This window comes from Acomys minous (assembly GCF_964271855.1).
Source record: "Acomys minous genome assembly, chromosome: 15".
Lineage (NCBI taxonomy): Eukaryota > Metazoa > Chordata > Mammalia > Rodentia > Muridae > Acomys > Acomys minous.
Genome location: NC_140497.1, coordinates 36,575,015 through 36,601,980, shown reverse-complemented (window position 1 = coordinate 36,601,980; position 26,966 = coordinate 36,575,015). Strand labels below are relative to the sequence as shown.

Below are 26,966 nucleotides of genomic sequence, written 5' to 3'. Positions count from 1 at the left end.
TGCGCTTGCTTATCTTTGTCCTCCATCTCTCCCCCATTTCTTCCTGAGTGCCCCCACCGATGGCAAGCAGCGTGGCCCATCCCTGCGGCTGGCTGAACAGCGTGGTCCATCCCCACTGCTGGCTGAGCACCGTGGCAGGCTGTCACACCATGTCATTCAAACCCATGACCTCACTGACACTAACCTATTAACCTCTGAGTTAATAGGTTAGCATAACACCAGTCACCAAGCAGGCCTGTCCTCACCATCTTTATTGCCTGGAATCTTCCAACTGCAAACAACATCTGCATGCTCTTTCTAGCCTGCAGTCTAAATAGCTCTGCTTTTATACCTATTGTTAGGATTATGTGTTTGCCCTCCCCTGGTCATTTTGGTCTTCCTCTAAAAATACCCATCTTCCACCATCAGTGCTTCTGGAATTTTCCTGGAGAATTTTTGAACTTGTTGTTCTCTCTTAAGATAATGTGGTCATCTTTTGAAATTTTTCTGTGGTGATGTCACAAATGCAAAATTCAGGGAAAAATTCAATTCTTAGTCAAATACTGTTCCTATTGTATATTATTATCATCACGGCATCATATTTAAAATGGACCCTAACATTTAAGTAAGTTTCCCATATTTATATGATTAAAAAAAGCATGTAAAAGTATCTAGGAACTGTTAAATGTCAGGAATTACTGTATATCATTTCACTAAATATAATAAGTCAGTTGAGATAGCACAAACTCTTGAAATAACAGTATAGACGAGAGAGGCTGGGGGCTCCGCACTTAGGAAAATTTGTTCCTCTTTCTAAAGAACCAGCTCGGTCCCCAGCACCTACATCAGGAGATTCACCACGGAGTCCAACACCCTCTTTATTCTGCAGGCATCCTCCTGCATCATGTACACACCCCCTGATGTGTATACATAATTATATATATATATGTATATACATACTTTTTTTTTTTTTTTTTTTTGGTTTTTTGAGATAGGGTTTCTCTATGTAGCCTTGACTGCCCTGGACTCACTTTGTAGACCAGGTTGGCCTCGAACTCACAGGGATCCACCTGCCTCTGCTTCTTGAGTGCTGGGATTAAAGGCGTGTGCCACCACCGCCCAGCTTTAAAAATAAATTTTTAACAGCATTTTTTTAAAGAAAGGTTATCACCGTCACGACCACGGAAGTCCTAATTTGCCATAAACTATCTTAATCACTGAGAAATTTTTAAAGTCTTTAGGGCTAGAGATACAGTTTAGTGACAGAGCATTTACCCTGGTGTTCATTAGGTTCTGGGTGCCAGCCCTCAACACTGTCCAAAAAGAGTCTTTAAAGGGCCTTTTTTTCCCCCCTCTCTAATTTGTCGGAAAATGTGTCAAGATGCTAAAACAATACTTTAAATGTGTTTGAAGGGGGGTGCACACGTGTGCGTGTTGCACAGTCGCAAATGACTTGGTTGCTGTTAACTTTAAAAGCAGGGAGCGTTGAATTACCGCTACTTTGTGGAAAATATGGAGGAGCTCTCAGGAATTTCGTATCAGCAAGCATGTTCCCTTTGAAACAGCAAATTAGATGTGCAGGTGGGTTTCGGTCACACTTCAAAGACTAAAATGCTGAGATGGAGGACGATTCTGTTTACTCTCGCTCTCACCGGTGAGGTTTTTCTATGTTAAACAGGCTTTTGATTACTTCAAAGCGTGTTTGAAGTCCTCACTCTGCATAGCCCGTGCACAAAGACAAATACCTCTCCAAATGTGTGCTGCTGATTCTGGCGTGCCTTAAACGGCTAGGTAAAAAGTGCCTGCCGCTCCCCTGTTAACACCACGTGATGCCTCTCTCACTCAGCTACGACAGTGAAGGTCGCCTGACGAATGTCACGTTTCCAACTGGAGTGGTTACAAACTTACACGGGGATATGGACAAGGCCATCACGGTGGACCTTGAGTCATCCAGCCGAGAGGAAGACGTCAGTATCACTTCAAATTTGTCCTCCATCGACTCTTTCTACACCATGGTCCAAGGTAAAGCCGGAGCATAATCTGAAATGAATAATGTGAGCGAGTTATCAATAGCCCCCAAGTAGAATGTGGACTCTTGCGTTCTAAGATAAACCAGACGAAGGGAAGAGAGAGCAGGATGCGTAGAGAAACTAGTGAAGTAATCAAGGCCCTGCAGGCAGTATTATGTATGCACACACACACACACACACACACACACACACACACACTATTATTATATAGTGTATAAAATAATGACAACCTTGAAAAATGTCTTTTTCAATTATTTAATACGTCTTTTTTCCAGCTCTTGATAGGTGTCATCCCACCAGCTTTGTGTCATCCAACAGTTTTGGAGTGTACACCCTCTCCTCTGCCATCTCACGCAGTAACCTGAGGTGTGCAGCACCGTAACCCACTACGATGTGGTCATTGAAGCCACATGTGATGGCGATTTCACCCCACATCCCAAGAAGCTATTTATATATAATATCTGAACTCTTTCACAGCTTGGAATAATTTTCTCAATCTGCATTATACCTCTCTTACTTTGCTTGGGTTTGGTTTGGATTGACTTGTGTTTGTTTGTTTTCCTTTTTAAAAGTGTATCCATCAGACAACCTCTGCAATCATCTAAAAGTGATATTTCTTGGTTGTAGTTCTGCTACAAATGGTCCTATACTACTCCAGAATCTTAACACTGAGACAGAGACACTAGTTAGTCTATAATATGAAAATGGGTTTTTTATACAAAACATTAGGTGAATCCTTTTTCATTGGTGGATCTCCCCCCCCCCAAAAAAAGTCAGTTGGGAGGAGAATATCACTTTGCATTTAGTCTATGCATGCTATGGGTACTGATTTTCCAAAGGGTCTTTGACAAAAGACAACAGAATACACACAGGGAAGGGAACTCCTCTAAGACCCTGGAGGTGGACACACCCACCATACTGACCAGCCAGGTCTACTGAGCATCCCAAAGAAGATAAACTTTCATTCCATCTACTGAAGTCACTGGTACTTTTAAAGTCTCCTAAAAGGTCACCTTTGAAATTCAGCCAAAACCCTACTAGCGTGAAATGCCAAAAGCCCGGGCTGTTCTGTTACCCTCAGGATGGGCATCTGTGGTTATTACCTTATTCTATTACTTACATTACCTTACGTATTACGTTATCACGACTGTGACAAAACACAGTGACAAGCAACAGAAGGAAGGATCTGTTTAGCTCTCGGGTCCCGAGGTTTCTGACCGTGGTTGCCCACCCATGCGGCTGGGCAGAACATCGCGGCAGTGGAAACCCACAGTCGAAGAGTTTCCTATCTCCTGGTGTATGCGAAAGAAGGCTATTGGAGAGAGGGATGGAGACAGGAAAAGAGGGAGAAAAGAGGAAGGTAGGTAGGTACCTGGGTATCAGGTACCTGCCTGCGGTTACGTATTTCCTTCAGCCAGGTGCACTACCAAAACTGCCAGAGACTCCAAATCTAATCCCACAAACTAAAGACCAGGCTCCAACACCTAAGTCATTTTTGAGGGGACGCTTGCTACCCAGACCATACAAACATCGTTAAGTGCCCCTTTTTCCTCCTGCTAGGTTCCCTTGTCCAGCCTTGAGATGAGGGACTGTGCCTAGTCTTAATGTAATTTGTTATGCCATGTGCAGTTGATATCCCTGGGTGGCCTGTTCTTTTTTTTTTTTTTTTTAAGGGAAACTGAGCAGGGCTGGATCTAAGAGAGAAGGGAATAGATTGGTGGGCAGGGGGACTGGGAAGATTAGGGGTGGGGAGAACCAAGGTAGGAATGTAATGTATGTAAAGAATAAAAATTAAAAACATATTATATGAAAAATGAAAAAAAAAGAAGTCTAAAAAGAAATAAGTGGCCCTCGGTATGTTAGAAATATTTATCAGTTCTGAATGCATAACTGTCAGATATTTAATATAGACACAGTAGTTCACCTTTTCTGCTTTTCTCTTCTTTTTTTTTTTTTTTTTTAGACCAGTTAAGAAACAGCTACCAAATCGGATATGATGGCTCCCTGAGAATCATCTACGCCAGTGGTCTAGATTCGCACTACCAGACAGAGCCCCACGTTCTGGCTGGCACGGCAAATCCCACGGTGGCCAAAAGAAACATGACGCTCCCCGGGGAGAACGGACAGAACTTGGTAGAATGGAGGTTCCGGAAAGAACAAGCACAGGGCAAAGTCAACGTGTTCGGCCGAAAGCTGAGGGTAAGGGGTGCAAGAGGAGGGTGTCCAGCAGCGCGCTGTGGAGGTGGCCTGCAGGCCACCCGCCACCCTTGCCTGCCTACACCAAGCGTACGTCACAAATCACGCCAGCCGTCAAAACCTTCAAGAGGAAATTCTCTGCTAGGAAACGTAGGAATTGCATGTTACACAGGGTTGCAGGCAGCCTCTGGGGACCAGCTGAGCCTTGTCTTGCTAAGGTCGTCCTAAGAATTAGGACCATAATCTTCCTTCTGCCACTCTGTGAGCATCGATGGCTCCTTCCTGCCTAGGTGGGGATAAGTTAGACTCGCCTTAAATAGCGACAGTTTTCAAAGTCACAAGAATGAATGTTGAAGGAGACGAGCGAGCCGTTGAGAAGTGTGTTTCCTTTGCAGTCTCTATGTGTCTACACGTATAGGAAGACTTCCGACCTCAGAACCTCTATGCTGTCTCTTTGCTGAGACTGAAAGAAGCCCCTACCTGTGTGTGTGTGTGTGTGTGAGTGAGAGAGAGAGAGAGAGAGAGAGAGAGAGAGAGAGAGAGAGAGAGAGAAAGAGAGAGGGAGAGAGAGAGAGAGAGAGAAATGTGATGTTTCTCATTATGCTGGTGTAATTGAGCTTTGCAAAATGGTCTCTGCATTTAGTTGTCGGGTTTTTTTTTTTTTTATCACTCTTACATTACAGGCCAAATGCATCTGGAAGGCAGGCTGTGATTTATGGTAGCTATTTGGTAAAGACAATGTAGATTAAACACCAAAGCGTGGGTTGGAAGAAACCACCTTCAGCCACAGCAAACTGAGCTTGATTCATTCTTTATATTAGCAAACAGAGTTTTAGTTTATCAGGTAAATGTAGATAATCCTCCCCAACATTATTTCCCTTGACATTAAAAAAAAAAAGTAAATAAATAACTTCAAATCACGAAGCAAGAGCCAAACATGAAGCTGGCTGGTAATTCCTCTCCTCCTTCTCCCAACACTCAAATGGCTAACTTATTACCCTGAGGGGCCAGCATTATTTACCTTGCCAATTCTTCAGGGTGAGAAACAGCAACTAAATATTGCTCCTGGCTATTTCCAAGAAAAAGAAATGAAAATTTTTTAAAAGAATCAGTGGATCAAACACATACTCTCTCCAGCTTGTGGGTTCTGTTCTGATTGCAGTCAATCACAAGGCTGGGGCTTGGGACCGTAACACACGGTCTCGGGAGCCGGGTCTGAATGCGGCCACCTCCTCCGCATGCCTGGCTCCAGCCAGCCCCACATATTGGTTTCGGCTGGAGAGAGGTTAGGACAGTGAGAGGACCGAGAAGGGCAAACACAACGATCACCACAGAGGAAGATAAGGGAGAGGTCAAGGGAAAGCAACAGACAGAGAAACACTCACGACTCTTGGCTGGTTCTCTGGGACCGTGGTCTATTGAAGTACACTGGAGTTGCTATCTCTCTCTCCGCCATACCTAGTTGGCAATGGCTGCCTACTTCTTCTGCAGCTGCCATTTCCTGCCTCAGCCCGGGCCCTCCTTCCTCAGCCATTGCAAATGCATGAGCTTGCAGGCCTTGCCTTTCTTTTTTTTTATTAATTTATTAATTTATTCATATTATATCTCGATTGTTAGCCCTTCCCTTGTTTCCTCCTATTCTTCCCTCCCTCCCACTTCCCCCCTTCTCCCCTCCCCTATGCCTGTGATTGAGGGAGACCTCCTCCCCCTATATATGCTCTTAGAGTGTCGAGTCTCTTCTTGGTAACTTGCTATCCCTCCTCTGAGTGCCGTCAGGCCTCCCCATCCAGGGGATGTGGTCAGAACAGGGGCACCAGAGTTCATGTGAGAGCCAGATCTCACTCTCCACTCACCAGTGGAGAATATCCTGTTCGTCGGCTATGTCTTGGTAGGGGTTCGAAGTTTACTGCCTATATTCTCCTTGGCTGGTGCCTTAGTTTGAGGAGGACCCCTGGACCCAGATCTGCCTGTCATAAAGTTCTTCTTGTAGGTTTCTAGGACCCTGTGGATCCTACTATTTCCCCATTCTTCCATGCTACTCTCACCTAAAGTCTCAATAGGCTGTCCTCTCCTCTGACCCACTTTCCTGGAAAATAGAGTTTTTCATAGGACGTATCCCTTGGACTAGTGTCTTGATATAAGTGAGTATATACCATTTGTCTCTTTTTGCTTCTGGGTGAACTCACTCATTATGATAATTTCTAGATCAATCCATTTGTCCACAAATTTCTGGAATTCCTTGTTTTTAATAGCTGAGTAGTATTCCATAGTGTAAATGTACCACAGTTTCTTAGTCCATTCTTCTACTGAGGGACACTTAGGCTGTTTCCATGTTCTGGCTATTATGTATAAAGCAGCTATGAACATGGTTGAGCATATGTTCCTGTTGTGTGGTAGGACATTTTCTGGGTATATTCCAAGGAGTGGGATAGCTGGGTCTTGAGGAAGCCCTATTCCCATTTTTCTGAGAAAGCGCCAGATAGCTTTCCAAAATGACCTTTGTCAGATGTAGGGTTGGTGAAGATCTTTTCCCAGTCTGTAGGCTGTCGCTTTGTTCTACTGACAGTGTCTCCTGCCTTACAGAAGGCCTTGCCTTTCTTACTCAGAGGTTCCTGAGGACACGCACAGGTCACAGGCCCACACAGATGCTTGAGTCACCAGTACACACACAGATACACACAGGAGTCACAGGCACACACACAGATATGCATGCAAGTCATAGGCCTACATACAGACACACGTGCGCGTGCGCACACACACACACACACACACACACACACACAATGATAGCCTTCATCAAAAAACACAAAAACTCTCCTTCGATTTGAGTTTTCCCAGCCCCAAACATCAAAGACAATATAATATTTATCTAGAATTCCAAAAACACAGGTTCTAGCCTCAGGCTCCCATATTTTTAAATAGTTGTTTTTTTATTTATTGAACTGGCCAATATGAGGCAGTTTCAGGCAGGCATTGAGCATATCCCCTGCCGCCTCCCGTGTCTTGCTCCTTCCCTTTGTTAATCCCCTTTGTTTCTCCAGCCAGCTACGCTTCTCCCTTGATGGGATAGGTACATAAGCGAATCTGTATAAAAGCTAGGCACCATAAGTGAAAGAAGACATGGGACATTTGTCTTTTTGAAGTGGACTAGCTCCACTTAATATGATTACCTCCAACTGTATCCTTTTTCCTGCAGACAACATAACGTCCCTCTTCTTTATGGCTAAAATAATACAAAATCTCATTGCGTAGATGCCCACGTTGTTTTCACCCATCCCTTTCTTGTGGCACATGCAGGTTGGTCCCATAACTTACCTGTTGTGAATAACGCTGCAGCAAATGGGCTACTGACACGAACAAAGTAGATAGTTCCACAAACATGAAGTACACCATAAACACATGAAAAACTGTTTCACTAGCTGTGTTAGCTTTATGTTGCTATACCTAAAACACTATGACCAAGGCAACTTTAAAAAAAAAGCATTTAATTTAGGGCTTATGGTTCCAGAGGGTTAGAGTCCATGCCCATCATGGCAGGGAGCATGGTGGAAGACAGGCATGGTGCTGGGGCAGCAGTGGAGAGCTTGACCTTCTGATCCCCAAGCATGAAGGAAAAACAGGGAACTAACCAGAAATGGAGTAGACTTCTAAAACCTAAGGCCCACCCCCAGTGACACCCCGCCTCCAACAAGGCCACACCTCCCCATCCTTCCCAAACAGTTCCGCTAGCTGTGGCCCTCACAGTCAAATATCTGAGCCTGTGGGGGACATTCTTATTCAAACCACCTCGCTACATGGAAATGACACTAAGGAACCAGCAAATACCCAGCATGTGGGTAAAGGGGGAGTCATCATAAACTGATGGTGGGACCACAATCTAGTCCAGCCACTGTGGAAATCAGTTTCAACTTTCCTCAAAAAGGCAAAACTAGATGTAACATCTGACCGAGTCCTGGGAATCTACCCAATGGTGCCAGGTTTTCATAATAGTATATGTCATAGGCCATCTGTGTCCTGCCCTCTTCGTTTGCTTGTGCACATTACATTTATATAGAAAATAAAATATATAATATTATCTAGATATTAGACACAGCATTTTATAATCTAGATAGGTTTTATATTGCTACGTTACAGACAAGAGCTTCCCTGTTCACATAGTCAATACAGGCATCAGTGAGCCAGCGTGAAAGTACACTGGAAATAAAAAGCATGGTGACACATCCCTAACCCTAGCCCGGAAACCCTCAGCCACGTGTGCAGAATGCTGAGTGTTTCTACCCACACAGCACATGGCTAGGAGAGAGCTGTGCGATGTTCTGTAAAGGCCAGTGTCTGTGGGAAGAGGGTGACACTTGGTTCAAAGACAACATGGTGAGTTCCATGGCAGCCCAGGCTACAGAGAGAGAGAGAGAGAGAGAGAGAGAGAGAGAGAGAGAGAGAGAGAGAGAGAGAGAGATCTGAAGTCCCTGGGCCTGCATCCCATTCTAAATGGAGACACCACCTATGCAGACGGAGGGAGGGAGTCGTGCACACAGGCACAAGCATTGATGTCTGTATAAACAGCAGAACCAAGCAGTCTCAGCAAGACAATCTAGCCAGCGTGCTCCTTCAGATGGCCTGTCCGGTCCCACTGACAGGAGCTCGTGGCTGATAGGTGTGATTGCTCTGCCAGAGACAATGCTGAGACCACAAGGGGGGTGGATCTGATGGGATGAGCCCGCTCTCTCACTGCTAACTTTATTCCTCCTCTGTGGGTTCCAAGAGTGAAATCCTATGGAGAAAGTACTGGTGGGAAGGGCTGTTTGAGAACCGAACCTCGGGCCCACCGAGATGGGGCAAAGAAGGGAGGTCAAGAAGCCTGCAGCCACGTGGGTCGGAAGGGCCGTTCTCAGCCCTCCTCTTCCTGAGGCGCAGAATGTCGCCACTGTCCTTCTCAGTATTTCCTAGCAGAAGGTTCTTTTCATTTTCAAGTTGGGGGCTTAAATTTAGCTACGCGCCTGACACATGGTGGACGCTCAAATATTTATTCAGTGAATGAAGGGATGAGGAAAGACAGCCTTGCAATATGGATTGTCTGCGTTCCGCGCCATCTAGATCATCCAAGGAAAGAGGTCATGTGAGTACTGTCTGGCCTTGCTGCTGTTCACTTGCTGTAAACAAACCTAACAGTGCATTTAATGCATATAGCAGACAGGTGACTGATGGATGGGGAGCTACTTATTATACAGTGTGTTACATAAAAGAGATTAAAAAGTTAAAAAAGGAAGGCACAAAGAAGGAAAGAGAAATTCTATTAGAAAACTAGCAAGTGCATTTTCTATGAGACAGTGCGCTGGGGACAGGAAGGATAAATACAGTATAGACACATGGAACCTGGCAGCGATGCAGGAAACCATGACAGAGTAAAGATCATTCAGTGGCTTGCTAGCTAGTAGCTAAGCTTGAAAATAAAAATAGACGAAGGCTGGTGAGTTGGCTCAATCAGTAAAATACTTGCAAGCATGAGGACCTAAGTCCCGTCCCTATAAGCCACTTTTAAAAGCCAAGCAGGGCGGCACACTTGTAATGCCAGCACTGGGGAGGCAAAGATGGGCATATTCCTCAGGTTTACCAGCCAGCCAGCTAACCTAACTGTCAGTGGGAGATCCTGATGAAAAAAAAAAAAAAAAAAAAGAGGTGAACACCCAGGCTATCCTTCGGCCTCCACCCACGTGCACACAAACACACTCACAGATAGATGCATACGTGTGTGCATGCGTGTGGTCTCATGATGGTGATTGGTAAAGAGAAGTGGACCTGGGGCTGCAGAGATGGCTCAGTAGGTAAAGCCCGTAGGCACGAGTGAGGACCTGATTTCAGATTGCCAGAATCCGCCTAGAGGTAACTAAACGCGTTGGCTAGATTAGCGCACATCTGTAAGGGCAGGATTTCCACAACAGACATGGATTAGCACACATCTGTAACCTCAGCACTTCTACAGCAAGATGTGAAACCGAGTCGGGAGAATTCCCAAGTGCACACAGGACTAGCTGGCCTTGGGTACAAAGACCCTCTCTCAAACAAAGGGGAAGATGAAGACCAGCACCCAAGGTTAGCCTGTGACATCCACACACAGGCTCAGCGTAAGTGTAAGTGTGTCTATCTTCACACACGCACATACACACACACACACACACACACACACACACACACACACACACACAAAAACAGTTGGCCTTAAGTGCCACAGGCCAGTAATCCCAGCATTTAGGAAACTAAGGCTAGAGAATTAGGAGTTCGAGGCTAGCCTGGGCTACATAGTACAACTATGTATGTAATTGTTCTATATATATAGAACAGTATATAATAGTTCTAAGTTTTATCCGTGCTATACTTCGGGAGCAGCCATTGCTCCGACAGCAAAATTCACTTCTTATACCTGCCCAGACTTCATGTTAAAAGAATAATCTTGGTGAATTGTGTCAAAGAGAAGCACTCCGAATTTGAGAGTCCGAAGTGTGTTTGAAGGTATACATAAATACGATAGCAGATTTGAATCTCGCCCAGCCTATCACATGTGTGTGGTATTTTAACGCAGTGTTCTGTCCTGGAATGGGATCACACATTTAGTTAGCGCTCATGACGAGTTGAATATGGAGACACAGAACCATCTGTGGTGGTTGATGCTCCGACAGGCCACTGAGGAGGCTTCATGTTGTCAGCGAGTGTGCTGGGTGACAAGCCAGCCCTCCTCTCCTCCCCCTCCTCCCTCTCCCCTCCTCCCTCTCCCCTCCTCCCTCTCCCCTCCTCCCTCTCCCCTTCTCTTTTACTTCCCCTTCTCCCTCTCCTCTTCTCCTCCTTCCTCCATCCTCCTTCCCTCCCCTTCTCCTCCTCCCCCTCCCTCCTCTTCCTTAGTAACACTTTAGAAGAGTGTGTGTGGCCCAATCATGCAGGCTCCTCCTTTTGGGCAAATTGTTTAAGGTCATTATGAGTCGAATTCTCAAGCACTCCAGAAGGAAACGTGTAACTGTTCTCCTCTCACTGTCAGAGGACGCTGTGATTAATTACAGTCATGCTAGACATAGCTATGAAAATGGAGATTTCCGTGCTTGCTTAAGGGAGATAAAGTCCATCACGGAGACAGTCACAGTGGCCCCTTAATCGTACCCGAAACCGGGATTCACTTCAGGCAGATAGAGGTTAAAGGTTTTCATCTTGAGATTAGGTTCTTATTCTAACCTCGTTTTGTCCTTGTGTGTGTGCAGGCGCGCATGTGTGCACATTTGTGTGGAGGCCAGAAGTGAACTTTAGGTGCCATTCCTTAGGAAACGTCCACAGGTCCTGTCCCAGTGACCAGCAGCTAATTGTCTACTAGACTGGCTGTCCAGCGAGCGCCAGTGAGCGTCCTGTCCCTGTTTCCCCAGGGCTAGGGTTATAAGCACATGGCAGAGTCCCCAGGGTTGTTTTTTTTTTTTTTTTAATATGATCCTAGCAATCTGGACTCAGGTGTCCACGCTTAACACAGCAATACTGACTGAGCCATTTCCCAAATCTCATAAAGCTGACATTTTTTTAACTTATTTATAAAATCCCCCACTGAAACAATGTGCTTTATAAGAACAAGAAAAAGATTTAGAAGAGGCTTTGTTTAGGGAAACAGGACTAGGTCTCAGAGTGGACATGACCCTTGGACACTGCAATTTGTTTACAATACCCAAAGAAGGCATACCTGAAAGGGACAGAGTAAACAAGAGACATGACAGCATCCTTTGAAACTTTATATTTTTCATAACAGTGACTAATATCTGCAAACATTAAGAATGCTTAATACATTATCAGGCCATGTGGCACATACCTGTGGCCCCAGCAACTTGGAAAGCCAAATCAAGAGAATTGCTCAAACCTAGGAGTTTGATACCTCTATAACACACATACACATGTACACACATGCATGCACATGTACACACACACCTTGGTTTGTGTTGAAATGTGGAGAAAAAAATTTCCCAGCAGAAATTCATTATGTCAGCTTGAGGGCACAAGATATTACATACAGTATTTGTCTGGATAAAAAGAAAAGTTAAAGCATCCTTGGTATAGAGACCCACACCGTGTTGACAGTGATGACATGCTTGACTTTTATCTGGGGGAGAGAGACTTGCTCTCAGATAACCATCCTCCAACCCAAAGAAGCAAATCCGAAGCCAGTAGCAGGTTGCAGGTGAGCAAAAAGGAGTTCCAGACCCCTCTTCTGTTATTCAGCCTCCAGCCACTGGTCATCCCAGATAGGCGGCCCAGAACTCTGGTACTATAGCTGGAAGAACACTGCAGAGAGAGAAAATGGCCTTAGTGAACGCAGTAAAGAATTGAAGTACAAATTAACATGGATGCAAACTAAAATACAAACAGATGGGGCAATAATGCGGGCAGTGCTGTGGAAACCACACAGTCTTTCATGATTATTCATGGGATGCAACAACCTAAGGATTTTCTCTCTCTCTTTTTTTTTTTTTTTAAAGAGAGAACCCTGAAATTGGGAGTGGAGGGGTGGGGCATCGTCTAAAACACATGCTGAGAAACCCAAAAGCCCTAACGAAACCATTTAAACTGTACAAAAACCTCTTCGCCCCCTGCCCTTTAATACAGCTACCTTATTAACTGAGAATTTCATGCATGTGGAGAATCTATTTGATCATATCCATCCCTGGACTCCTCCCCCAAGTTCCCAGGGACCCACCCTCCCTCTGCCTCTCCCAACTTTGTCTTTTTTTTTTTTTCTTAAATAACCCACCAGGTATATTTTGTGCTGCCCATACACACACACACACACACACACACACACATGTGGGGCCGTGCACTGAAGTTTGGTTGACCTACCAAAGCTTCTTGCATCAAAAGCAATGCGCATAAAAGCGGAAGCACTTGATCCTGTCAGTTACCGAGTTGATTCTATATCAAATCTTTCTACAGCTTTAAGGGAAGATGTCTGTGATACTCGCCATCACTTCTTTCCAAAGCATCCTGCAAACTGTGGCAGAACTCACCTAGGCAGGGGAGCAACTGAGCAGAGGCAGTTCTTCCTCAGAAGAGGGGGAGGCAGGAAGCCTCCAGCTGGCTGGTTCACAGTCCAGGAAAATCACTGAACGACAGTGCCTCGGGGAGATCCAGTCCCGCTTCTGTATTTGCAGATGGACAAAACAGATGCGGGGGGCTTCAAAAGCCCAGCGGCAGGTTGCTCCTAGGCCTTGTCAATCCTGGAGCTCAGGCTCTGGAACTCCTGGGACTTTATGCACATGCGCGTGAGCGCACACGCAGGCCACATAGACCTTGATACGCACAAATGTCTGCCATGATATAATGTAGTGGTTTTCTTTACCTGAAGGGACAGAAAATGCAGGGTCACTTCACCTCACACTGCCTTCTGCCCTTTCTCATTATTCGTAAATCGCCTCTTTGAAGTATTTTCCCCAAACGCTCATTTTTTTAAGACTTACACCTCTACATGGACTTCACACCTCCCCCCTTGAACAGTAATTAGAAAAGTTTAGGCTTAAAGAAATAGTTCTGCTTGGAGTGCAACTAATACCAGTGATAGAATTCAAAAGCTAACTTTATCACAGGTTTTACACAAATGTACGTATAAGACATATACATACCTATGCATACATCTGTTGTGATTTAAAGTGATGTATTTGGGTATCTGGGTGACAAAGGGGTGCATTTGTGGTGGCAAATCCCCAGTCAGCCTAACTGGAACAGGATCTTCTGACTGAAGCACACCCCTGGATGTTTCCATAGACAATTAACTGAAGAGGGGGGAGAAAAAAAAGCCCTACCCTTCATCCCTATGGGTGGAACAAAAAGTGGAGATGAGAAATTGAGCCTAATCCCACCATTATTTCTTTCCACTTCCTGACTCCCTTCCCTCCACTGTATCCTTTCATCCTCGATTGACTGAACATACTTGAACTGTGAGCCAAAGTCAGTCCTACCACCCTTAAGTTATCCTTTCAGTAACAGTGACAAGAAAACTAAGATGGTATGTACATACAGGTGTTACAGATGTGAACATTGTGTGTGTGTGTGGGGGGGGGTGTTTATGTAGAAAGGTAGTATGTGTTTTGTTTTCTGTTGCTATAACAGAATGTCTGACACTGGGTTGTTTACAACGGAAAAGAGGTTTATTTTCGCCAGCCATCCTAGAAATCCAAAAACAGGGCAGCAACATCTGCTCGGGTTGTGTGAAAAACCTCAAGGCAGGAAGTAGAAGAACAAATGCTTAGGAAGGGACAAAGAATCCGCCCATGAGAACCAGACCTTGAGGGAACAAATCATTTCCCGTGAGAACTATCTCAATCTCTTGAGACATGAGACTCCCTTCAAGGCTCCACCTCCCTACCAGCCACATCTGAGCTTGGAGCCTAGGTCCTCTCCATGCGTGCTCTGTCTCCACAGATCAGGATGTAAAGTAAATAAATTTTAAAAAATAATTTTAACTAAAAGAAAAAAGGCCCCGCCTCCTTACCCTGTTATATTGGCAACTAAATTTTATCCTAGGTTTTGGCAAAACACACCACATACATATATATAGTTATAGATATATATAGTTAAACATATAAAATCAATCACCTCAAGATGTTCAGTTGTCAATTCTAAAAGTTCTCGTTAAAATGTGGCCATGCACCATCAAGGTTGTGCCATTTAATTTCTAACAACGTAAACATCTATTGAGAATTTTGGCGCATACCGACTGCCATCCCCACAAAGGTTCCATAGAAGGTCTGAGCAAGAGTTCACTCTGCAAACACTGTCAGCTACTTGCAAAGTAGAGTGTCATCAGCACCTCACTTGCAGTGCAGTGGTGAGTGCTGGCTCATGTATATATGTCTCTCATCACAGCCAGATTTCATCAGAGACCCTGGACATGGCAAGCAGCCATGAAAAGACCAATTGCCACAATATGATGCTAGGTTTATAATTTAAGTGCAATATCCAGACTGTTGGATATGTGGTAGGAAAGAACTCTAAAGTCTTGGCCAGTTACCCAGATGTTATCAAAAGAAAACAACACTCTAAAAAATTGTGACTTTTCAGTACTGGGCCCAAAGCAATGATCATGTTGTAACCTCCTGCTAGTTCAACTCATTAATAATTTACAGTAATGTGGGCTCCAACTTCTACTTAACTGCGCTTCAAAGGGTTAGAGTCACATTTACCACTGTTTTATTTAATGTAGCCATGATTAATTCACTAAGTAATTACTTTTTTCTTTGTCCTTTTGGGGGAGGAACTTGGCATGATTACACAGGGTGTAGTGTTTATCACTAGAAAAGAAAATCTTTAAAGCAAGCACATTTTGGGTGATATATATATATACACACATATAATCTTTCTCTCTTTCTCTCTCTCTCTCTCTCTCTCTCTCTCTCTCTCTCTCTTTCTCATCTGTTGCTTTTAGTTTACAAAATTTAGAAATGGTTTTGGACAAATGCCAGACTACCTTTCTGCTTAATCAAGCCTTGTGAAAGAATAGTTAATATATTACCTTGTCCTCTATATAAGAATTGGCTAAATTAATTTACTGACAAAGAGAATTGATCACCCCAAACCGCTTTTTTAAACAATACTGGGAACTCTGCTGAGTGGGAAGTGACCAGCCCTGGAATAATTGGATCTTGCTTTGTTGGTAACAGGTCAATGGGCGAAACCTGCTTTCAGTTGACTTTGATCGGACCACCAAGACGGAGAAGATCTATGATGACCACCGGAAATTTCTCCTGAGGATCGCTTATGACACCTCAGGCCACCCGACTCTCTGGCTGCCTAGTAGCAAGCTGATGGCCGTCAACGTCACCTACTCGTCCACTGGTCAGATTGCCAGCATCCAGAGAGGCACCACTAGTGAAAAAGTGGATTATGACAGCCAGGGGAGGATTGTGTCTCGAGTCTTCGCTGATGGGAAAACGTGGAGTTACACATACTTGGAAAAGGTACGCCTGTGTTCTGGTGTTTGGATAGCAGGATTAGCATTTTCCAACAGTCACCCCAAGCACCACGAGAAGAAGAAACAGCAACACATGACTGCGTTCCATTTATTATTCTAAGTATCGCTGTGGCAGTCGCAGGGGTGCAGGCTGATGAATTTCTGTATTAGGGAGTAGTTTCACCTTAGTTAAGTTCTACTATCTGAGACCCTTTTAAGTGATTTATACTGCAAACAAACAAGCGCTAACGCTATCCACCTGCCAAGCTCATACACTGACAACATTCACAAATTAGACCCAGAGCTTGCAAGTCATTTGTAAATAATTTCTGCTCCGGCTCTTTCATTTAAGAGAGAGCTTGCATTAGCACAGTTAAAACTGTCAGTTGTGTGGTGTCCCTGGCACAGCTTCAGCATAACCATAAAAAGCATGGAGGGCCTATTTATGCATTATTAACCAGAAGAGGCTATTTTCCTAGAAAGCCATACTTTCAGATACTGTGTGCTGTCTCTCTTTCATTTGCATGTAAGAGATAAGCATCAAAACTTGGGCTCTTTCCCATTCTTCAGATCTGCGCACAGTGCCACAGATGGAGATTTTTAGAGCTACACATGTGCAAAGAGCTAAGCTGTAGGCTGTGCAGCCTGAGGTTGGGGCCAGGGTCAAGAGGAAGGGCAGGGGGATGGGGGACAGGGGTGAGACAGGACCCTTCCTATAACTCCCTTCTTAAGGAATAGACTCCACCAAAGAACCTTTTTCTAGGATGTTCCCTGTGCCTCTGAGACAAGCCACAGAAGATGAGCTGGCTTTGAGCTCTTACATGCCCCCAGTCCTACAGCGCTGGACTCCCAATTAACACGATGCCTAAGTTACAGCCTCAACCCTTGACAATTACTGCCTCCAAGTGTCTGGACATTAAAAGTTATACGCAGAAGCATTTGTCCTCCGGAGCAATTATAAGCCGTGCAGACCACACAGTATTCACCTCAGCAGTTCTCTACCAGAGATGCTCTACAGAACCACTCAGTCTAAAACTAACCCTTTACGCACGAGCCTATCTCACGGGCCTATGAGCCAGAGGCACAGCTCTAGGGAGGATGCTCCAACCTTAATGCAGCCTACCAACTCTGAATGCTTCCAGCAAGGACCCTCCTGGCCAGACCGCATCTCCTTTCCTTAGAAGAGACTCACTCTGGGCCATGGGCTGGACCTTCCATCCCCCGTCATCGCACTCCAGACATTGAGCAGCTGTTTGGAGAAGAGACTGGAACACTTACTCCATTTAGACTAAACACATCATAGGGCATAGTAATAGAAATCCCCAGGTCCCCGCAAAATAGGAGCTGTCCTAATGTGGCTCCCAGCATTTAAAGGGAAGCAGTGAGGCCATTGTTGGTTATACGCATGTTCACAAAGTGGCAAATGTGGTTACGGAAGTCATCTTCATGCGCGTGTGAAGATCAGAAAACCCACCAGGACCTTCCTCATTACCTCTTAGGCTCCTCAAATCCTCCTGGACTGTATTTGCCTCCTAACTAGACCAACACCCTAAACCCAGACGTGTTCATAACCAGACAGGTAATAGCTTCACTAATTACCATCAAATACAACTCTCAATGCCTGTGAAGCTAACGCACGGCCCATAATTGCTCTGGAGGACAAATGCTTCTGCGTATAACTTTTAACGTCCACATGGTTGGAGGCAGTGAACGTCAAGGGTTGAGGCTGTAACTTAGGCACTGTGTCATTGGGAGTCCAGCGCTGTAGGACTGGGGGCATGTAAGAGCTCAAAGCCAGCTCATCTTCTGTGGCTGATGCTTGTCTCAGAGGCACAGGGAACATCCTAGAAAAAGGTTCTTTGGTGGAGTCTATTCCTTAAGAAGGGAGTTATAGGAAGGGTCCTGTCTCACCCCTGTCCCCCATCCCCCTGCCCTTCCTCTTGACCCTGGCCCCAACCTTGGCCTGCACAGCCTACAGCTTAGCTCTTTGCACAGTTATTCAAGCCTTCCTCAGAAAAATACAAGCCGTGTCTTAGTCAGCTTTCTGTTACTGTGACAAAATGCCTGAGGTGACAACCTACTCAGAAGAAAGATTTTTAGCTCTCATCTTCAGAAGACTCAATCCACCATGACTTGACTCCACTGTTGTAGTGTCTATGCTGGGATGAAATATGAGGGAGCGTGTGTCCTACAAAATCATGCAAGGAAGACGTGAGGGTCCCAGTGTCCCCTTCAAAGGCATGCTCCCAAGGACATAATTTCTTCCAGGAGGCTCTGCCATTTAAAAGTGTCACTACTTCCAAGTAGTACCACAGGCTAGTGACCGAATCATTAACGTATGGTCTTTAGGAGACATTTCCAAGCCATAAAAACCTACATGTAAAAGTGTTCCCTGCTCAAGCCGGGCATGATGGCCCACGCCTTTGATCCCAGCACTCGAGAGGCAGAGGCAGGTGGATGGATCACTGTGAGTTCGAGGTCAGCCTGCCCTACAAAGCAAGTCCAGGACAGCCAAGATAACATAGAGAAACCATGTCTCGGGTGAAAAAAAAATTTTCCCTGCTCATGGCAGGAGAAGAACGTCTTTGTGAACCAAAGTCATATGAACCACTTTTTTAACAGAGTAGGAAATGTATTTCCATGTCACAGGAAATGTTATCTCAGGAGGAACCACCCCAGGCCTGCATTACTATTAGGCCTCACTCAGCCTCCCTCACTTGACAAACTGGTGCCATCTGTCTTTCTATAGTTAACCTGGGTGGGGGGACGGAGGGGGATAGAGATTGTTTTTATTTGTACTCTTTTTTTTTTCATAATTTAATACCAACACTTAACAGAAGCCTGAAACCATTATGGTAGCACCCAAAGTGCGATTCAGATTTGGCATCTGCCAAAGGAAATACTGAAAGGTAAACTTGCCTGTACAGATCTCAGAGGTAGACACTATAGCTAAATCCTTATTTCTATGAAGGTCATTTTCGACTCTGAATCACTGCACGGCTAATTTAGCCTTGTTTGTTGACAGTGATGCTTTATGTACACACTATCCATTTTAGGCTAATTTTATGTCTCTTCTGAATAAATAATATTTTGGCTTTGTTCCTCCCCCAGATACATAGGAAATTAAAACCTGATTTGAGTGGCTCTTCAGTCAAATGAGGGGGAAAGCCACCTTTGTAAATAGTTGCTAATTACAGATAGGATTGCACTTCCCCTCTGCTATTTTCCCCCTTGAAATATTGTCTCGTGCCTGCATTATGACTTCTCCAAGTCCATTGACAATCTGCTGGTTGGCTGGGAACGCATGGAAAAAAGAATGGCACAATCACGCCAAGCAGCACATTGTGAATCTTAAGCCACTAATTGCAGACCCCGTCACAATTAAGCATCTAAGCCAATTAGGCAGGGAGTCGTTAACACCATGTAAGGTCAAGGACAACTCAGTTAAAAATGGAAACCGTTTTCGCTGGCGGAATGTCTCCGTGTGTTTGTGGTCACTGAGTCTGTGTTCTCTCCACAGTCCATGGTCCTTCTGCTCCACAGCCAGCGGCAGTATATCTTCGAATACGATATGTGGGACCGCCTATCCGCCATCACCATGCCCAGTGTGGCTCGCCACACCATGCAGACCATCCGGTCCATTGGCTACTACCGCAACATATACAACCCCCCGGAAAGCAATGCCTCTATCATCACAGACTACAACGAGCAAGGGCTGCTTCTGCAAACAGCTTTCCTGGGAACAAGTCGGAGGGTCTTATTCAAGTACAGAAGGCAGACCAGGCTGTCGGAAATCTTATACGATAGCACAAGAGTCAGCTTTACCTATGATGAGACAGCAGGGGTCCTGAAAACAGTAAACCTTCAGAGTGATGGTTTTATTTGCACCATTAGATACAGGCAAATTGGCCCCCTGATTGACAGGCAGATTTTCCGCTTTAGTGAGGATGGAATGGTGAATGCAAGATTTGACTACAGCTACGACAACAGCTTTCGGGTGACCAGCATGCAGGGTGTCATCAATGAAACGCCGCTGCCCATTGATCTATACCAGTTTGATGACATCTCCGGCAAAGTTGAGCAGTTTGGAAAATTTGGAGTTATATACTATGACATCAACCAGATCATTTCCACCGCCGTCATGACTTACACGAAGCACTTTGATGCCCATGGCCGCATCAAGGAGATCCAGTACGAGATATTCAGGTCCCTCATGTACTGGATTACAATTCAATACGATAACATGGGCCGGGTAACCAAGAGAGAGATCAAAATAGGACCCTTTGCCAACACTACCAAATATGCTTATGAATACGACGTTGACGGGCAGCTCCAAACAGTTTACCTCAACGAAAAGATCATGTGGCGGTACAACTACGACCTGAACGGCAACCTCCACCTGCTGAACCCCAGCAGCAGCGCGCGCTTGACGCCTCTGCGCTACGACCTGCGGGACAGAATCACCCGGCTGGGCGACGTTCAGTACCGGCTGGATGAAGACGGCTTCCTGCGTCAGAGGGGCACAGAGATCTTCGAATACAGCTCCAAGGGGCTTCTGACTCGAGTCTACAGTAAAGGCAGCGGCTGGACCGTCATCTATCGCTATGATGGCCTGGGAAGGCGTGTTTCGAGCAAAACCAGTCTGGGGCAGCACCTTCAGTTTTTTTACGCTGACCTGACGTACCCAACCAGGATTACTCATGTCTACAACCATTCGAGTTCAGAAATCACCTCCCTCTACTACGATCTCCAGGGGCACCTTTTTGCCATGGAGATCAGCAGCGGGGATGAGTTCTACATCGCCTCGGATAACACCGGGACGCCTCTGGCTGTTTTCAGTAGCAACGGGCTTATGCTAAAACAGATCCAGTACACTGCCTACGGTGAGATCTACTTTGACTCCAACATTGACTTTCAGCTGGTAATTGGATTCCACGGAGGCTTGTACGACCCGCTCACCAAACTAATCCACTTTGGAGAGAGAGATTATGACATTTTGGCAGGACGGTGGACAACGCCGGACATTGAAATCTGGAAAAGAATCGGAAAGGACCCGGCTCCTTTTAACCTGTATATGTTCCGGAATAACAACCCTGCAAGCAAAATCCATGATGTGAAAGACTACATCACAGGTGAGATGGCTTTTTTTTTCCCCTTTCCCAAGCGCTAAATTACTATTACCATTATATTAATACACAAAGTAACTAGACTTGACCTTTTGGAGGGATTCATCTCTCTAAGGATCCTTAGAGAAAGCACAAAGGGAAAATGAAATACAGTTACTTCCTCCTCTGCCTGACTGCTCAAGGCCATGGTTTCTGAAATGACGTGGAATTCAATCATCTAAGGAATGAAAGAGAGAGAGCAGAAAACACGCTAAATTCAGATTCCAAAAATTGAATACCACTCTCATCTTATGTTTGGAGCGCTGGGGGCCTTACAGTCTAATTGTTTTTTCCTCCAGCCTCAGTTGCTGGATTGCTTAGTTCACTTTCTGTCCTTACAACAAAATTTCCAAGATACTCACTTACAAAGAGGAAAGGTTTATTAGGACTCAGCTGGGCGGTCCCATTGGCCCCAGGGCTTCCGCCGAGGCAGGATATTGTAGGCGGAGTACATGGGGAGCGAGCCAATCACGTTATCAGCCAGGAAGCTGTGGGGCGGAGCAGAAAAAGAGATTGGAGTCCCGCAATCGCCTTCAAGGGTGTACCCCAGTGATGTAAAGACCTCTCACATTCTTCACCTCTCTAGGGTTCTACCACCTCCCAGCTGCACCCCCAGAACCACGCTTTAACAAATACAGACGTGGAGGCACTGAGCGTCTGGTCAGCGGCCTTCACATGAAATGGGGTGACACTGTCTGCCACAAAATATAAGAGTGTGGTGAATTCTGCACCAAACAGTAACTAAGTCACAAACACATACTGCTGGGTTTCCCCGAGTCTGTGGTGGGAAGTGTGTGTACACAATTATAATGTAAATAATCCATGTGGAAAAAAAAAACTACACAGCGTGACACCTTGTCTCATCCCTGAGAGATGCCTCACACCCTCCTCAGAACCATCACCTCAGGACAGTAGTGGAGCAGTTAGTCAGAGGCCCTACCTGGTTTCTCTTCTCAGTTGTCTCCTAACATGGTGACACTGCTAGCACCCACACTAACTTCAACACTAATACGGAATCCCGTCCAGACTATCGAATGAGAGTCTTTCTAAAGTTCATTCCCTGTGACCCTTTCGGTGAAGGAAACTGTGAAGAGTCGGTGTGCTCTTCTGCCACGACAGGAGCGTGTGATAAAACACAGACAGGCTCTGCCAGCTCTGCTCTGGTCCCCCTCACTGAACGGCCTTCTTCCATCCTCTTCAAGAATGTTAGGTCCTCCAGCCTTCCACGAGTGGCTTATACTGCCGTCATCCGACTTTCTATTCTCTCTGGTTGTTTTTGGTTTGCGGTTTTCCTGCCTTGTTTTGGCTTGTGCTGGATGCCCCGTCTCTTCCAGTTGAGCACACGAGGCACACCAAGACGTTCTTCCGCTCCTTAGGACGGGTGTCAGAAATGCCACCCCTGTTGATGTCACATCTGTTTTCCAACTTATCAAATGACACTGAGCTTTTCCCAGCTCCCTTCCACATGGCCAGATCTGCGTCCCTTCCTGCCCCTTCACCAACACCTCAGTCAGAGACGCCCTGTGGTGTTCGCAGCACGTGTCCACATTCCAAATCCCACTTTCTTGGCGGTGCCTTTCAATACTAAAGACTCTGGTTCTCACATAAGCGCATGCTATTCAGAGTACAAGAAACTCTGCTCTCGATACGTCAACATTTGGGAGACAGACTGCACCCCCAAACATAAGCCCCCCCATAGTCATATATGCACTAATCACAGGAAAGGTTAACACTTTGCATCCTCTGTGAACCCTATGGAGATTTCTCCCCAACACACACACACACACACACACACACACACACACACAGCCACCCCATTTAACAGAGAGAACACCACTGATTTTGTAGCCACGTGACACCTGGACAAAGGACCTGCCAGCCCGGCAGTGAGGTGAGAGTTTGTGCCCTAGAGAAGGAAACGGGAAGCAAGCAGCTCTCCATCACTCCAACAGGCAGTTTACCACTGGTTATTTGAGGGGTGCTGACAGGGGCTGACTGAACGAGTGGAAAGCCCACAGCTCCTGAATTCATCTTCTCCTAGCAGCGTGGACTGCAGGGAATGCCACTGCAGCACTTTCCGAAAAACATCAAAAGAGAGAAGGAACAGCATAAAATATATTAGGTGAAATGCAATTTCAAATCTTCCAGCAATGTGCTTAATATATAAAATAATCTACGCCCAACTGTACTCATAAAGCGGCAAGCCTGCTGAGTGGCTCCGTAAATCATAACCTCCAGAAGAGAATAAAGGCCTTATTCTTTGCTTAATGGCTTTTGGAGGCACGTGGCAATATTTGAAAAATACCATTTTTAAAGGTTTCCATGTTCTCTCCCCCCCCCCTCAAAAAAAAGTTAGTCTCCACTTGTGTGCAGCGAGCCTTTGAAGTCAGAGCTGGTGGTAAGCAGTGCATCAGAGCCCTCAGCCAGGGCTGCCAGCTCCTAGCATTCGTCTTTGATTAAGAGTCAACTGTTCATTTTCATGCCCTCAGACTAGAGGTTTTGACTAATGGAAAAAATAGGTGGTGGAAGTACCTTTGCCCCGGTTCTCCTGAGGGCCCGTCACACAGCCTCTATTGACAACCAGCCTTTGCTAACAACAAACTTCATTTGTTTTCTACGTCTGTCTTGGATGCTCACATGGCTGAGTGTTGCTAGTGCCGCTTTTATCACTATTACTAGCACGGGATGCAATTTTGCGCTTCTGACAGTGTGTCTACCCTGTCTAAGTGAGCATCTATTACGCTCAGTTTTCTGCAGCATTTGCCATAGTTCTGCTGCGGAAGTTACTGTCTGCATGTCTGAAAATAGACAGCGGGTTTAAAACGGTAGGAGGGAGGCAAACACGAGCTCCTTTGCAGGTGATTACTTGTGAAGTTGTGTGTGTGTGTGTGTGTGTGTGTGTGTGTGTGTGTGTGTGTGTGTGTTTAAAGGTAGGGATGTAAATTCGTGAAATCGCCCAGTAAACTCTTCACACCTTTGACTCCGCATGTGCTCCCCCTAGATGTTAACAGCTGGCTGGTGACATTCGGCTTCCATCTGCACAATGCTATTCCTGGATTTCCTGTTCCCAAATTTGATTTAACAGAACCTTCGTACGAACTTGTGAAGAGTCAACAGTGGGACGACATGCCGGTAAGAACCAGAAAGGCAGAAGGAAGAGAACACGGTGGAAGGCATAGTTGCGTCTTGCTTACCAAGATTTCAAGGAACTACCCTTATGAAAACTGTCCCCAAACCAGATTTTCTTTTCCCTTTTCTTCTCTCTTTTTCCCCCACACTTTCGAGGAAGGAACAATGACAGTTCTCCTGCATTTCTGTTCAGTGTGATAGAGGCCTCTTAAACAGGCCAAATCTGTTTCCAGGTAATGCTAATAAAAGCATCGAAATACACTATGAAAAGGCAATAAAATGCAGAAGCCTGTGTTTTTGTGTAGGGCTTCTACCGAGAACCCCAGGAAAAAAGCATTTATGGCACCTGGGAGCTGAGGGCCAGATTCAATAAACAGGAGAACGGGGATTCAGATTTCAAATTAGCAGCCCACAAACAGTGCCACAACAGCGTTTGCAGAAAAACAAAAATAAAATAAAATAAAAATGTCCTCTAGTAAGGCTCTGTCTGCGAGCAGGTGTTCATAGAGTTTTCCTGAAAAATAACAGATCAGGAGGCCTGACCCCGTTGCGAGAAATAAACTAAGAAATAGAATGGGAAATTGCCGTGTCAGGAAGTGGCTCTTTAACTCCCATGGTTCAGAGCTCAGAAAAGAATCCACAACAAAACACCGGGACGCCTAGCTCAGAGCAGGAACAATTAGAGATCAAGAAACTAGGTTACCTCTTAATGCTAAGCAAAGTGCGGAGTTCCTAGGAAACATAGTCCCGCCTGGAGCAACTTCCTACCACTTTCGTGAACACAAAAGGGCAGTCACGATTAAGACACACAAGTACACACATGGCATAGACAGTGCTCAGAGATACATTTTTCTGATAAAGTTTCATTCTTAACATAAATAAACTGTCTCAGTGGCGTCTTTATTTAATAAGCAAAATCTATCAAGCTTCTAAGGTCTGGAAGCCATTTTAACATTGCTTCCTTCCCCCCCCCCCCCCGAGATTTTTTTTTTTAACTGCATCTACAGAGGTGTGCATCTGTGAGTTGCAGGTCCAGAAGAGGGTATAGGATCGCCCTGGAAAAGGAGCTACAGGCAGATGTGAGCCGTCACATGTTGGTGCCAGGAACCTAACACCAGTCCTGTGCAAGAGCAGTGTGCTCTTAACCCATGAGGCTTCTCTCCAGTCCCCATTTTTTACATTTCTAACTGCAGCTGTATCTGGCACTGACAAAGTGCCTTGAAGACACACCAAGGCCTCCTAATGCGCTTGAGCGTGCACGTCCTAACTGTATGACTTCCCAAGATGTCTGAAAGCACTTCAGTCTTTTGGTTCAGACGGACGTGCCAACTTTTTTCCTAGGCTGGAGTTCTCTGTTAAGAAAAGCGCACCCTAAGGACAGTGTAGGGAATCCCACGTAGACACTGGGCAGCCTCCCTGGTGCAGGAGGAAAAGGAGGGCGTTTAAATGCTGCAAATGAAACAGGTGTTTCCATTTGGCTAGACAGACTTCTGCTGATATAAGAAATGGCTGGATTAGAATAACACACACGGGGCTGGAGAGATGGCTCAGAGGTTAAGAGCACCGCCTGCTCTTCCAAAGGTCCTGAGTTCAATTCCCAGCAACCATATGGTGGCTCACAACCATCTATAATGAGATCTGATGCCCTCTTCTGGCCTGCAGGTGTACATGCAGACAGAACACTGTATACATAATAAATAAATCTTTAAAAAAAAAAAAAAGAATAACACACACACTCTCTAGTTTCAGTATCTGCATGAGATACTTGTTTTCCAACGTTGAAGCACTCATGCCTTGCTAGTCCACAGGCCACGCATACCTGCACATTTCAGTTACCAGTTACACTGGTGACTCAGCCAAAACTGTGTTCCAGGGGACAAGAGGCACAGGGGACTTACAGCACAGCCATTTCAAAGGGTCTAAGAACCTGGTGACTCCAGCCCTTTCTCTCTGTCCGCGGCTTTCTCCAAAGCATCCCAAGAGAAAGCTACTGCCTCAGGCCTGGTGGAGTGGTTTAAGAATAAAGCTAGGAATTATAAGATGAAAGCTAATATATGGATAGTTTGCCTGCCGTGGGAAACTGAAAAGGCGGCCAGAGATATGTGAGATGTCCTTTAAATTGTTTCATGCATTTTTATTTTGTGCAAAAATATATACCCCACACAACAGCACATGTGTCAGAGGACAATTTGGTCAGGCTTAGCAGTAGGCACCTTTATCCAATGAGCCAGCCAATAAACTCCCTTTTTGAACATTTTAAACACTAGTAGAATCACCACGAGGGAAGGAAATGTCATTCCATCCCAGCATTCTAATCCCTCTATAGCCCAGGGAGTTGTGGGTAAAGACGTCTGCACCTCCACTCAGACCTGTTTTGTTTGCTTGTTAGTTGGCGTTTGGTTTTCTGGGGTAGGAACTCACATAGCTCAGAGTAACCCTGAACTCACTGTGCAGCCAAGGGTGGCCCTGATCCTCCTCTCTCCATCTCCCCGGGGCTCGGGGAGG

General features: G+C 45.5%; 1 protein-coding gene and 1 long non-coding RNA gene across 19 annotated transcripts in view; one reads left to right on the top strand and one right to left on the bottom strand.

Annotated features, from left to right (window-relative positions):
- Positions 1-26,966, top strand: part of TENM3 (teneurin transmembrane protein 3) — a 2,605,219-nt gene that overhangs the window by 2,574,646 nt on the left and 3,607 nt on the right. For all 18 annotated transcript variants that reach the window (XM_084760481.1, XM_084760480.1, XM_084760467.1 and 15 more), the window contains 5 exons: positions 1,826-2,001; positions 3,973-4,208; positions 15,878-16,174; positions 19,688-21,299; positions 24,334-24,464. In XM_084760481.1, coding sequence (XP_084616607.1) covers positions 1,826-2,001; positions 3,973-4,208; positions 15,878-16,174; positions 19,688-21,299; positions 24,334-24,464 — 2,452 coding nt within the window. The remainder of the gene's footprint in view (positions 1-1,825; positions 2,002-3,972; positions 4,209-15,877; positions 16,175-19,687; positions 21,300-24,333; positions 24,465-26,966) is intronic.
- Positions 11,950-26,966, bottom strand: part of LOC311585368 — a 35,470-nt gene continuing 20,453 nt past the window's right edge. Inside the window, exons 2-4 of the long non-coding RNA XR_014775202.1 lie at positions 21,699-21,820; positions 13,229-13,560; positions 11,950-12,509 (exon numbers count right to left, since the gene is read on the bottom strand). This is a non-coding gene — a long non-coding RNA (uncharacterized lncRNA). The remainder of the gene's footprint in view (positions 12,510-13,228; positions 13,561-21,698; positions 21,821-26,966) is intronic.